The sequence below is a fragment of the Pollachius pollachius genome, assembly GCF_949987615.1.
Source record: "Pollachius pollachius genome assembly, chromosome: 4".
NCBI classification, from domain to species: domain Eukaryota; kingdom Metazoa; phylum Chordata; class Actinopteri; order Gadiformes; family Gadidae; genus Pollachius; species Pollachius pollachius.
Genome location: NC_136937.1, coordinates 6234678 through 6248862, shown reverse-complemented (window position 1 = coordinate 6248862; position 14185 = coordinate 6234678). Strand labels below are relative to the sequence as shown.

At 54.2% G+C, this 14185-nt stretch overlaps 1 protein-coding gene across 2 annotated transcripts in view; it reads left to right on the top strand.

The window, feature by feature from the left end:
• Positions 1-14185, top strand: part of dennd5b (DENN/MADD domain containing 5B) — a 39817-nt gene that overhangs the window by 15973 nt on the left and 9659 nt on the right. For both annotated transcript variants that reach the window (XM_079735344.1, XM_079735343.1), the window contains exons 2-10: positions 517-576; positions 3371-3480; positions 5070-5784; positions 6989-7176; positions 8406-9053; positions 9429-9660; positions 11107-11257; positions 11915-11996; positions 13991-14116. In XM_079735344.1, the coding sequence (XP_079591470.1) occupies positions 517-576; positions 3371-3480; positions 5070-5784; positions 6989-7176; positions 8406-9053; positions 9429-9660; positions 11107-11257; positions 11915-11996; positions 13991-14116 (2312 nt within the window). The remainder of the gene's footprint in view (positions 1-516; positions 577-3370; positions 3481-5069; positions 5785-6988; positions 7177-8405; positions 9054-9428; positions 9661-11106; positions 11258-11914; positions 11997-13990; positions 14117-14185) is intronic.

Genomic DNA, 14185 nt, shown 5'->3' with positions numbered 1-14185 from the left:
GTCCACCGCTTTCAGCTCACTGGAGCGCCGTCTCCCACCTCCCCCTCCCAAGAAGACCCCAGGGCCTGTGGGGGGCTGCAGGGGGCTTTGAGACGTTAATCACTGTTAATCACACTCATTCACCTGCATTAATCATTGTGTGTGTGTGTGTGTGTGTGTGTGTGTGTGTGTGTGTGCTTCTGTGTGTGTATGTGTGTGTGCATGTGTAATGTATATGTGTGTGCATGTATGTGTATGTGATTGTGCGTGTGTGTATATTTGTGCGTTTGTTTGTGTTTATGTGTCTGTAGTTCTATGTGTGCGTGTGTGTGTGCGCATGCATGTGTTTGTCTTTGTGCGTGTGTGTGTATGATTGCATGAATGCGTGCATATGTGTATGTGCTTGTCTGTGTGTGCGTGTATGTGTGTTTATGTGTCATTGTGTGTGTGTGTGTGTGTTCTCTGCATCCATTCTGACATTGTGTCGTGTTGTTCTTGTGTCCCCGTCTCCGTCGTTGCGCTGCATGCGGTCCGTAGCGTTGTACCAGTGGCTGGAGGCTGATCTCCGTGGTAACGAACCCGACTCTGCTACCAAAGGTAAATAAACCCCTCCTCCCTCCCTCTCCCCACCCCCTGGTGTGGACCAATCAGGGGCCGTCTGACATGATCTTTATCGTATGAACTCCAAACGGACCATCAACTGTTGAGATAGCAGGCCGTTGTCAGACTCAGACTAAAACCAGCATCAACACTCATCACATCAAATTGGGTGCGCTGAATGTCATTAAAAAAATAAATGGTTTCCCTAGCCACGGCAATCCTTCCCTCTGGTTGGCTGACGATGCCCATCCTTCACTCCCAGTCCTGTGATTGGCTGACGATGATTGCTCCTCCTCTCTACCTGGATGTGATGTGGCCTTAATCCGGGTTTAACCGGATTACACTTTCTCTATCCCGCTCATCCTCTTACCCGACAACCTGCCTCGCTCTCTGCTCACCTTCCTCGCTCGCCCTGTGTCTGTGAGACAGGCCTGTGTGTGTTCTAAACCAGTGGTTCTCAAGTGGGGGTACACGTACCCCTAGAGGTACTTTGGAGTACTGCAGGGGCTACACAGGAAAAATAAAAATAAAAATAATAATACATCAAACTTGTTTATTTTCACCCTGAGCAAGTTCATGTGACCACTGCCAAATAGAACGCTCAGTCATTATTTAGGTTCATTTATTAATTCTTTCTCTCTGAAATGTTTTGTGCTGGTGAACAGGTACTCAACTGAAAACATATCCATCTTAAAGATGGTGTCTAACCCCCGTATGGCTAAGGGGTAAGGGGGCCGTTGGCTGCGGTTCTGGTTTAATAAAGATCATCACTGCCCGGTTGCGGACGTTTGAACCAAAGGGGAATCGGGTTCAGATTCAGATGACCAGTCTCCCTCCCTGTCCTCCTTCGCTGCCCCCTGCTGTCTGCTGTGTATCCGTCGTGCAGACACACAGTTCTCCTATCTTTCTGGCAGTATGTGTCTGTCTGCGTCTCCCTGTTTCCCCTCAGACTCCTCCCCCTCTGGATCTGATTCATTAATCCACCCCTCGATCGCATGATGCCCCGATCCATCGGTGCAGTTTGACCCCTGACCTCCGTCGATCAATTAGCAGAGCCTTTGAAGATAATAAGCCCCGCCCCCCGCCGGCACGGCTCCGCCTGCGACCTCCTGACCCCTGCTCGAAACATCGCACTCTCAGCCTCGCTCTAATCTGTGTGTGCTGTGTACACAGCGTCTGTGTAACCCACACTCAACCTCACCCCCTCACCCCACACTCCCCCCCCCCACCCTCAGGCTGGAGGAAGGGAGGGCTTATGGACGTTCGGTTTATTGAAATGGAAGAGAGTTAATATAACAAACGCTCATCACTGCACCCCTCGGTCTCCCCCCTCTGCACCCCTCCCCCATAAGATGTTAGACCACCAGGAATTGGGTGATGATGTCTCTTCAACTGATTACATTGGTGGGCGGATGCAGAACAGAGAAAGGGCACTCACTCACTCACTCACTCACTCACTCACTCACTCACTCACTCACTCACTCACTCCCACTGGTTCTCTGTGGCGTTGTGCAGTATTTCATGACATCATTCGGTCAGTGCTATAACAGAGTAGTCTATGTATAGACCTGCTGGGGCTCAATGAGGCTGTTCACTGTCCTCATCCCTGGAGCTGTCCACCATCAGCAGGACTGCCTCATTTGGATGTAGGCGGGGTGGAGCAACATCACCACGTGACCCACTCCGTCACCCCCTGGACCGTTCCTCCTCCACCCAGCTGAAGGCCTCTCAGAGCACCACCCTGGGGGGCATTTCAGCGTCTCTCACTTCACATGGTTGACTTACATTCCCGCTCAGAGCCACTTGTGGAGGAACAGAGCGGGCGAGGGCGTGGCCGTCATGTGAGGGCGTGGCAGTCTTCTGTTCCATGAGCGGAGGGCGGGTGGACGTTGAGGTGGATCTAATGGCCGCCATGCAGCCGCCCGCTACGGCCGCCATGTTGGCTCCTTCCTGAAACCCGTTTGGCTCGGGGCTCATTTGTTAAAACGCAAACGGCATCGGCTCATCGGCGCCTCGGAAACACCTCCCAGTACGAGAGGGAGGCGGTCTGAGGCTGGAGGTTCAGCTGTTGTTTGTGCGTGTTGGAGGAGCTCTAACAAACAGCTTGGTGTACATCACATTTACATCGCACAGACACTCGGAGAGCCTTGAAATCGTGACCTGGGGGGGGGGGGGGGGACACGACTCAGCAGGATGGTGTACAACAATGCTCTGATCAGCTGCTTCATGAAAACCTTTCCTCCAGTGTTTCTGGAAGCTCTGTGGACTCCTGTAGGGGACTGGGTTCGGGAGGAAGAACCCAGTCACCTTTAACCAGATGGCCAGATTCACCAGACCTCGCCGTAGGAGGCCTATAGCGTGCGTGTATGTTGTGTTCGGTCCAGAGTGGTGGAACAGACCCCATCTGCTGACCCAGAGGAATGCCTCCCATGTGGCGCTCCACAATGGAACGCCCATCCCTGAAAGCTGGCTGGGAGCTGAACGGCGAATTCCTTGCTGTGTTCGCCTCCCTGCTCGTGTTTTAAAGCCAAGATGGCCGCCGGGTGAAGGCCCGTGGATGACCTTCTAAAACTCTGACGTGAAACCTCCCATTTTGATCTATGGTTTAACTGCACAGCTCCGGTGTTGAAGCTCACGGTCTGATAATATCCAGCCCGGGGTATAACCAATCACAACGCGTGAAATCATCATACTCATCCAGACACGGTATCTCTGGATCATGAACCGCTTTAGCCCAGCTTGATGTCACTCATGTGATTCTTCTCTCTCTCGCTCTGGCTCTCTCCCACAGGGGAGAACTTCGACCAGAGTCCTCTGAGGAGAACCTTCAAGTCTAAGATCCTTGCCCACTACCCGGAGACGGTGGAGTGGAACCCCTTCGACCAGGATGCCGTCAACATGGTAGGAGACGGGCCTGGTTCTTGCTTCTCTGTCTCTCCGTCCGTGTGTGAGTCTGTCTTTGTTTGTGTGCGCGTGTCTGTCTGTCTGTCAGCCGATGTGTGTGTGTGTGTCTGTGTGTGAGTCTTCCTGTGTGTGTGTGTGTGTGTGTACCTTTTGTGTGTGTGCTCTTATGTGTGGTGGAAAGCGAGGTGTAGGTGGATCATTAAGCTTTAATGCCGTGACTCTGGTTCCCCCTGAGGAAGAGTGTGGTGATGAAGACGAGCTCGCTCCGTCACCGGAGGCGCAGACTCGTCCCCTGCCCCCTCCTCCCCAGGGGTCCTAATTGGGGTCCTAGTGGGGGAGGCTGACTCCCCCCCCCCCCCCCCCCCCCCCCCCCGGATGTGGTGTCACTCTACCTCTGATTGGTCATTTGTTCCTGGGATGTCGGAGCTGTCGCCCGCCTGGTGATCAACGCTGAGAGTAACCTTAGAACACACGACGAATGTCAGGGGAGGAGAGATGGAGAGATAGAATACTCCAGAAATATATACATAGAGAGTGAGATGAAAAGATAAAATACAGAAATATATCTATAGAGAGAGATTGAGCGTCCACTGGGAGGATCAACCATCAGAAACCAGCAGGAATATAACTATACTATACATGTATCTCTTTATATAGAGATATAATGTAAATGATTGAGATATATGGTAGAGATATAGCTGTATGTATACAGGGTTCTGGTCCAGGGTTCTGGTCCAGGGTTCTGTGTCCTCCTCAGCCTCACTCAGATCCTCTGAATAATTCACCTCTGCTCTCACATTACCTCCACCGGCCTCGCTGGAGAATGAAATCAAACACCGGCCTGATTGTCTGGTGGAAGACGGGAGAGAGACACTGAAGTCACTTATCTCTCTCTCGTCTCTCCTCCTCACACATCAGGGTGACCCCCGTGCTCTGTTGACTTTGAGGGGAACAGAGTTCAGCTGCAGAAGGTTTGCGTTGAGGAGTGACTCTTTATCTCTGATAGGCTGATACCCTGATGAGTTTAATGCCCTTTGACACACACACACACACACACACACACACACACACACACACACACACACACACACACACACACACACACACACACACACACACACACACACACACACACACACACACACACACACACACACAAACACACAGTGGAGTGTGTCATGTCTTCAGCGCCTATCAACGCTAATTCAATCAGGCCTGTGTCTGTGTGTATGCATTCATTAAACATGCATAAAATGAGATTGGGGCAAAGATTAACAGGAATGGCGGGTCGGTGAGGAGTCGATGTGGTGAAAGATTAGTTTGGTGTAAATCCTGTTAAAGCCAAACCAATCTACGCCACATTAGAGGACTCCCTCTAGAGGGTAGACGCGGTACTGCATGCAGGACCTCTTGTGTGTGTCTGTCTGTCTTTCCGTATGTGTGTGTGTGTCTGTCTGTCTGTCTGTCTGTCTTTCCGTGTGTGTCTGTCTGTCTGTCTGTCTGTCTGTCTGTCTGTCTGTCTGTCTGTCTGTCTGTCTGTCTGTGTCGGCCGACCTCCTGTGACCGCGACCATCTCCCCCCCCCAGCTGTGCATGCCGCGCGGCCTGTCGTTCTGCACGCAGGCGGACCGCCGCGAGCCCGCCTTCCACTCCTTCATCATCACGCGGGAGGACGGCTCCCGCAGCTACGGCTTCGTGCAGACCTTCTACGAGGAGGTGACCAGCGGGCCGGTGCGCGCCGCCATGCAGACGCTGCACCACATGCACCAGGCCGAGCGCGCCCCGCCCTCCAGCTCTTCCTCCTCCTCCAGCATGGACTCCCTGGCCAGCAGCCTGGAGGACGGCGGCGGCGGCGGCGGCGGCGGCGGCGGCGGCGGCGGCGACCCGCCCCCCTCGCTCGCCGCTTGCCCCGCCCCCCCGGGCGGCGGGGGCTACGACGCGTCGCGGGACACGCTGTACGTCACCAAGGCGCTGTGCCTGCTGGCGCCGGTGCCCTTCATGACGGCCTGCCGCCGCTTCCTGGCGCAGCTGCTGCGTGCCGTGACGGCTCCGGAGCCGCCGCCGCTGCCGCTGGAGAGCTACGTGCACAACATCCTGTACGAGGTGCCGCTGCCGGCGGCCGGCCGCTCGCTGCGCTTCCACGGCGTGTACGAGCCGGTGGTGTGCCAGCGGCCCGGTCCCGGGGAGCTGCCCCTGGCCGACTACCCCCTGGGGGACGCCTTCGCCCTGCTGGGCGTGGAGAACCTGCTGCAGCTCTACACCTGCACCCTGCTGGAGATGCAGCTGCTGCTCTACTCCCAGGGTGAGGGGGGGGGGGGGGGGGGTGGTGTGTGTGTGTGTGTGCGTGCGTGTGCGTGCATGCCCAGACTGGCTCAACTGCCCCACTTGGCCATTGTGTCTCGATTAAGCATCAGTGATTTTTGGGGGGTTGGCCTACATCTCTCCCTCTGTCTCTGTTTCTCTTTCTGTAAGAGAAACGCATGCAAGGACTGAAAGACTTGTGTGTACGTGTGCGTGGGTGTCGGCGCTTGTGTTTGTTTGTGTGTGCGGGGTCGTGCTTGCAACATAAATCCAACTCCTGTAGAACAACCAAACCGTTGTTGTTATCAGTGGTGCTCAGTGAGCGCCACAACGTGACGTCAGACGGGACGGGTTCAGACAGGAACACCAATCAGAGCGATACTCCTCTGGTTCCCACCAACGGCTTCCGGCCTGAACCGGTTCAGACATGAGACACACAGGAGGACGCTTCACTGATGCACGCACCCCGCATTCACACCACCCAGCACCACACACCCACACACACACACACACACACACACGTATTTACACACACACAGACGCACGCATGCACGACAACACACTAGGTAGGGTGTAGGGGGTGGGTGAAGGTGTAGGGGATGGGTGGAGGAAGAGGCAGACTGAGGAGAAGGGATTGAAGAGATGAAAAGTGAGGATTACTGGATGAATTGATGAATTATGGATTAGTATGATTGTTTTGTGGCCTTAATCTGAGAGAGGAACGTGACTCAGAGATGGAGGTTCCTCAGCAGTTATGTTCTCCTCAGCGGCTACAGAGGCTGAGGACTGACCTTATTGATAATAATTATGATATATTCGCAATATTAATGTTGATATGATGCTTGTCTCCAGACCACCAGCGTCTGATGACGGTGGCGGACCTTAATATTAATAATAGTGATATATTAATGATGATATTGTTATGTATACGTATTGTGATCATCAGACTACCAGCGTCTGACGGTGGCGGACCTTAATATAAATAATAGTGATATATTAATGATGATATGTATATGTATTGTGATCATCAGACTACCGGCGTCTGACGGTGGCGGACCTTAATATTAATAATAGTGATATATTAATGATGATATTGTTATGTATACGTATTGTGATCATCAGACTACCAGCGTCTGACGGTGGCGGACCTTAATATAAATAATAGTGATATATTAATGATGATATGTATGTGTTGTGATCACCAGACTACCAGCGGCTGATGACGGTGGCGGAGGGGGTGACCTCGCTGCTCTTCCCCTTCCAGTGGCAGCACGTGTACGTGCCCATCCTGCCCCCCTCGCTGCTGCACTTCCTGGACGCGCCCGTCCCCTACCTGATGGGGCTGCAGTCCCGCGAGGGGGCGGACCGGTCCAAGCTGGAGCTGCCCCAGGAGGTACGGCCAATCACAGCCCAGGCCAATCAGGCGCCAGGCCAATCACAGCCCAGGCAAATCAGGCGCCAGGCCAATCACAGCCCAGACCAATCAGGCTCCAGGCCAATCACAGCCCAATCCAATCAGGCTCCAGGCCAATCACAGCCCAGACCAATCAGGCTCCAGGCCAATCACAGCCCAATCCAATCAGGCTCCAGGCCAATCACAGCCCAATCCAATCAGGCTCCAGGCCAATCACAGCCCAGACCAATCAGGCTCCAGGCCAATCACAGGCCAGTCCAAATAGGCTCAAGGCCAATCACAGCACATGATGTGCCTCGGCTTGCTAAAAGTATGATAACGATTACAGTTACATTTATTAATAATGAATCTGCAAGTAATCTAGGCCCCAGACAGGAGGGCTTCCTCCCATCTTCGGCAGAACTTTAGCATCTGGATCTTGTTGTTGTTTTCCCAAACACATATTCCCTCTTTCGCTCTGTCTCTCACTCTCACTCTCTCACACACAAATACACACACACACACACACCCTGTCTGCGGCCCCTGGTTCTGTGTTTGGGCCCGGGGAGCATAGTGACCCAGAAAGAGGATGGAAAAAGGAGGATGTGGGACGGACAGCCTCATAGCACAGGAAGAGTATCTATCAATTATCCTGTTACCCATCTATGTTGTGAAGAGGCAACCTCTTTTTTGATATTATTGGGTTCCAATTGTGCACGTAATCCCATCTAGATGCTGTGGTGCTAAATCCATTACCTCCGATTTAGGTGGATAATCTGACAATCACACCCTGGCCTAGATTCACCACAGAACACATCTCGACCTGGTGAACACACACTCAGCTTCAGCTGTCAAAACAGAGAACCAAGAACACAAACTGACACGCACTGAACAGTACTGAACAGTACTGGCATGTGAGTGACTGACAAAGATAGCTCTGATAAGACGCTACAAGTACTATTTTTCAGTGCCAGGATGTACAACACACAATAAGTGCGTACACTAAGTGCCAGGATGTACAACATAAAATAAGTGCGTACATTAAGTGCCAGGACATACAACATAATAAGCCTGCAGTACAACCTTTTCACCTCTAGGGACAGCTAATGCAGACACATCTACAAGTGGTTCTGCAGGCCTCACTGCGAGATCGGACCGGTCTCGACTAGAATCAGTCTGTTCGTCTGTCCTCTAGTCTGACCTAGTGTCCCCCTGTCCCCCCCCTCCAGGCCAACCTGTGCTTCGTGGACATCGACAACCACCGCATCGAGCTGCCGGAGGACTTCCCCCAGCTGCCCAACATGGCCGAGTTCAGGGAGGAGATCAGCGACGTCCTGCGGCAGTACGGCATCTCCCCCAACGGCGGGGGAGCGGGAGGAGGAGGGGGGAGCTCCCGGCGGGGGGGCACCACCTCCTCCACCTCCACCTCCCAGCGAGGAGGAGGAGGTGGAGGATGGGGAGGAGGAAGAGGAGGAGCAGGAGCACGCCGGGACAGCAGGGAGGAGGAGGACAGCCGTAACGGGAACTTGGCGCGGGAGGAACAGGAAGTGATGGAGCGCCTCCAGGGGAACGCCACCCTGGAGCGCCTGCAGGCGTTGACCCGCCGCACGGGGGTCACCGTGGCGGGCGTGGACGCGCTGAGGGCGGGGCTCCGGCCGCAGGGTCTGGGTCAGGGGGGTCCCGGGGCTCCGGGGGGTGCGGTGCGGACGCCGGAGGAGGAGGAGGAGCTGAGTAACGCCAAGCTGAGCGTGCAGCTCAGGGAGGTGTTCGCGGGCCGCTTCACCGCCATGTTCTCGGACTACGAGGCCTTCGTCATCCACAGCCCCGACTTGGAGTCCTGGCTCAGCAGCCGCGAGCACATGCACAACTTTGACAAGGTGACGCACACACACGCACACGCACACACACACACAGGCATGCACGAGCACACGCCTGCACAAACACACTGGCATGCAAAACTTTGACCAGATGACGAGCTTGCACACACACACGCGCACGTCTGCCGGCACACGCACACACCAACACGCACGCACAAACACACAGGCACGCACGACTTTAATTAGGTGACACGCATACTTACGCATGCACACACACACTCGCACACGCACACACACACACCCGCGTGCATGCACTCGCATCTATACTCCTGTGAACCTTCAGTATGACCCACACACCCTCGTACACACACTCGTACACACACGCACGCACGCACGGTCGGTTGTTCTGACACGCACGCTCCCCCTCCCCCACAGGCGTCCTTCCTGTCGGACCAGCCCGAGCCGTACCTCCCCTTCCTGTCGCACTTCATCGAGACGCAGATGTTCGCCACCTTCATCGACAACAAGATCATGTCCCAGTGGGAGGCCAAGGAGCCGCTGCTGCGCGTGTTCGACGGCCGCATCGACAAGGCCCGCCTCTACAACGTCAGGGCGCCCAGCCTGCGCTCCTCCAACTACCAGCGCTGCACCCGCCTCAAGGAGGCCGGTGAGTGCGCAATGAGTGTGTGTTTGAGGGTGTGTGTGTGTGTGTGTGAGTCTGTGTGTTTGAATGTGTGTGTGAGAGTTGGTGTGTGTTTGCATGTGTTTGAGACTTGCCGTGTGCCTGAATGTGTTTGAGAGTGGGTTTGTGTTTGAATGTGCGTGAGTGTGTGAGGTGTGGTGTGTGTTTGATGTGTGTGTGTTTGAATGTGTGTACGTGTGTTCTGGCCCCTGTGGGCCTCAGACCTCCTTCAGTAATGTTCTGTCCTGTATAAGATGTCGGTATATAATGTAGAATAACATTATATAACGCATGATGTCTCTGCATAATGTACCTTAACATAATGTAACACATAATGTATAATTACATAATACAACACATAATGTCTCTACATAATGTATAATAACCTAATGTCAAACATAATGTATGATAACATACTGTAACACATAATGCCCTGCTCAAAGGTTCTGGTTCAGACTAGGCTGAAGGGCAGAAGAAGGGATTAGCCCTCATTCGTTCCCCTCCATGTTGTTTCTCTGCCTCTATCAGCTGGTCCCCCAGTGTGTTTAACAGCCCACACACACGTACACACGCGTACACACTCACACGTACACACACATACACACACGTCTACCAACCTGCAGGCATTCCTGCTGCATTCTGGTCCTAACGATGTTGGCTCAGACCTTTATCTTAATTAGGCCTTGTTAATCTTGTTGAATCCCGGGGGGATCTGATAATTGCTGCTGAATGAGCAGCACTGACACAGGGTCAGAAGCTGTGTGTGTGTGTGTGTGTGTGTGTGTGTGTGTGTGTGTGTGTGTGTGTGTGTGTGTGTGTGTGTGTGTGTGTGTGATTAGCAAGAAAATGTTTCTGTCGGTTCCTTTGTGCCAGAGGAAAATGCAATTTAATCGTGCATGTACACACACACACACACACACACACACACACACACACACACACACACACACACACACACACACACACACACACCTCCATGTAGTCTGTGCCTAGCGAGCCGTTGGTGCTAAGCCTTAATTGCGTCGGCGGGGCAACCCGGGGTGACGGTGCGTGCCGGTGTCCAATTATCAGACAAACAGGAGCTCCTCCCCCTTTTTTGAAGAGCTCCTCCCTCTTTGTCCCTCCGCAGAGTCTATGGGGGGGATCTGTTAATTGCCGTCGAATGAACAGCACTGACACAGGGTCAGAAGCAAGGTGTGTGTGTGTGTGTGTGTGTGTATGTATGTGTGTGTCAACATGCAAGATTGAGTTGCGTTTACCTCACAAAGGAACAGACAGAAGTGTACATTTTTGTTCCGCTGCTAATCTAATAACAACACACACACACACCCACACACACACACACACACAGGGGTCCCAGTGGTGGGTCTGAGCCCCTGTATATCGGCTGTATTTCTTCCTCTCTGTAACCCCCCTGTGTCCTCCCCCCAGCCCAGGCCATCGAGCAGAGGCTGCTGAAGGTGGACCACACCGCGCTGCACCCCCACCTGCTGGACATGAAGATCGGGGAGGGCCGCTACCAGAGGGGCTTCTTCCCCAAGCTGCAGGCCGCCGTGCTCAACGCCGGGCCCACCAACAACAAGTCAGTACCCACCAGTACCCTCCCAGCGACCAGTAACATGTCAGTACCCCCCAGTACCCACAAGTACCCTCCCAGCACCCAGTATAATGTCAGTACCCCCCAGTACCCACAAGTACCCTCCCAGCGACCAGTAACATGTCAGTACCCCCCAGTACCCACCAGTACCTCCCAGCGACCAGTATCATGTCAGTACCCCCCAGTACCCTCCCAGCGACCAGTATCAAGTCAGTACCCACCAGTACCCCCCCACCAGCAACAAGTCAGTACCCACCAGTACCTCCCAGTACCCTCCCACTGACACCTACCCGCCACCAGTTACAAGTCAGTACCCACCAGTACCTTCCCACAGACACCTCCCCCACACCAGTAACCAGTCAGCCCTGACCAGTACCCTCTGCCAGTAACAAGTCACTACCCTCCGACCAGCCTCTCTGGTGGTCCGGCCCCTGGTGGCCCCCAGACACAGACCTTCAGTTGAACTGAACCGACCTGGTATGGAAGGAGATGAGGTGTTTCCACCGCAGTAGTCAGGCACTCAACTAGCAACCCTCAGGAGGGGGGGTGGATCAGGCTGCCTCTGACAGCTCAGCGCTGTGCCGCCTGGTTGAGCCTCCTTGCCTGGTTGTTTGAGTCTTGACCTCTTGTGTTGGTCTGCAGGCTGACCCACCGGACCTCCACCGCCCAGCGACGGAGAGAACAGCACCCGGACCACCTGACCCTGGACAACGACCTCAAGGAGGTAGACTCCCTCTCTCTAGACCCTCGGTCTCCAGACCCTCGGCCTCTAGACCCTCGGTCTCTAGACCCTCTCTCTAGACCCTCGGTCTCTAGACCCCCTCTCTCTAGACCCTTGGCCTCTAGACCCTCGGTCTCTAGACCCTCTCTCTAGACCCTCGGTCTCTAGACCCTCTCTCTAGACCCTCGGTCTCTAGACCCCCTCTCTAGACCCTCGGTCTCTAGACCCTCGGCCTCTAGACCCTCTCTCTAGACCCTCGGCCTCTAGACCCTCGGCCTCTAGACCCTCTCTCTAGACCCTCGGCCTCTAGACCCTCTCTCTAGACCCTCTCTGAAGATCTTCTCTGTAGACCCCGTCTGGTCGTGATTCTGTCAGTTCATCTCTCTCTGTCCTTTTGTTTATTTTGCGTCTCATTATTCATGTGAGCAACAGCATGCTGTCTTTGATTTGCTTTAATTTAGTCTCTTCCTCCATGTTCTTCCTCCATTATCTTCTTCTTCTTCTTCTTCTTCTTCTTCTTCTTCTTCTTTCTTTGTCCTTCTTCTTCTTCTTCTTCTTCTTCTTCTTCTTCTTTCTTTGTCCATCTTCTTCTTCTCCTTCTCTTCCTTCATGTTCTTCTTCTCTTCCTCCATGTTCTTCTTCTTCTTCTTTCTCTTCTTCTTCTTCTTCTTCTTCTTCTCCTTTCCCTCCTTCTTTTTTCCCTCGTTCTGCTTCTGGTTCCTCCCTCTCTTTTTGCTCCATCTCTTTGGTTTTCTTCCTGTGTCTTCACGTCGGTCCCGTCTCTGGTTGCTCTGGGTTGGGTTTGGGTCGTACCAACTTGACCCGTCCCAGGGGTGTCTGGCCACGCCCAATTCCATGGCCTTTTGGGAGTGGGACAATGCATCCCCCCCGCCTTTCAAACCTCCCAAAAAATCTGCGTCTGCGTCCTGCCTGGTATGTGATGTCAGACCCCGGACCCCTAGTCTAGACCCCCACACCTCCTGTAGACCCTGGACCTCTAGTCCAGACCCCCACACCTTCTGTAGACCCTGGACCTCTACTCTAGACCCCCACACCTCCTGTAGACCCTGGACCTCTAGTCTAGACCCCCACACCTCCTGTAGACCCTGGACCTCTAGTCCAGACCCCCCCACACCTCCTGTAGACCCTGGACCTCTAGTCCAGACCCCCACACCTTCTGTAGACCCTGGACCTCTACTCTAGACCCCCACACCTCCTGTAGACCCTGGACCTCTAGTCTAGACCCCCACACCTCCTGTAGACCCTGGACCTCTAGTCCAGACCCCCCCACACCTCCTGTAGACCCTGGACCTCTAGTCCAGACCCCCACACCTTCTGTAGACCCTGGACCTCTACTCTAGACCCCCACACCTCCTGTAGACCCTGGACCTCTAGTCTAGACCCCCACACCTCCTGTAGACCCTGGACCTCTAGTCCAGACCCCCACACCTCCTGTAGACCCTGGACCTCTAGTCTAGACCCACCCACACCTCCTGTAGACCCTGGACCTCTAGTCCAGACCCCCACACCTCCTGTAGACCCTGGGCTTCTAGTCTAGACCCCCACGCCTCCTGTAGACCCTGGACCTCTAGTCCAGACCCCCACACCTCCTGTAGACCCTGGACCTCTAGTCCAGACCCCCACGCCTCCTGTAGACCCTGGTCTAACCTGGACTGCCTCACCCCTTGACCCCCTCACCCCTGGTCTAGCCTCCACCTCCTCCATCTCCCTGCTACACCACCCACAGCTGGGTCCCACCCTGCCTCTTCAGCCTGGGTTGTTGTTGTGTTGTGTTGTTGTGTTGTGTTGTGTTGTTGTGTTCTGAAGATATCTATGGGATCACGCCTTCTAAAGATGATGGTGCTCGCTTCAAATAGGACCCAAATGAAATGTGTTTTTGTCTCTCTCTGTGTGTCTCTCTGTGCGTGTGTGTGTGTGTCTCTGTGTGTGTGTGTGTGTATGTGTGTCTCTGTGTGTGTGTGTATGTGGGGGTGCAGCGCTACATGCAGGAGGCCCGTGGGCTGGGGAAGAGGCAGCCCAAGCTGTCGGACCTGTCTCCAGCCGTCATCGCTCAGACAAACTGCAAGTTCGTGGAAGGTCTGCTGAAAGAGTGTCGCATGAAGGTAGGAGGGATCCACAGTGACTCACTCTCTCACTGGGGTGTGTGTTTGTGTGTGTTTGTGTGTGTGTGT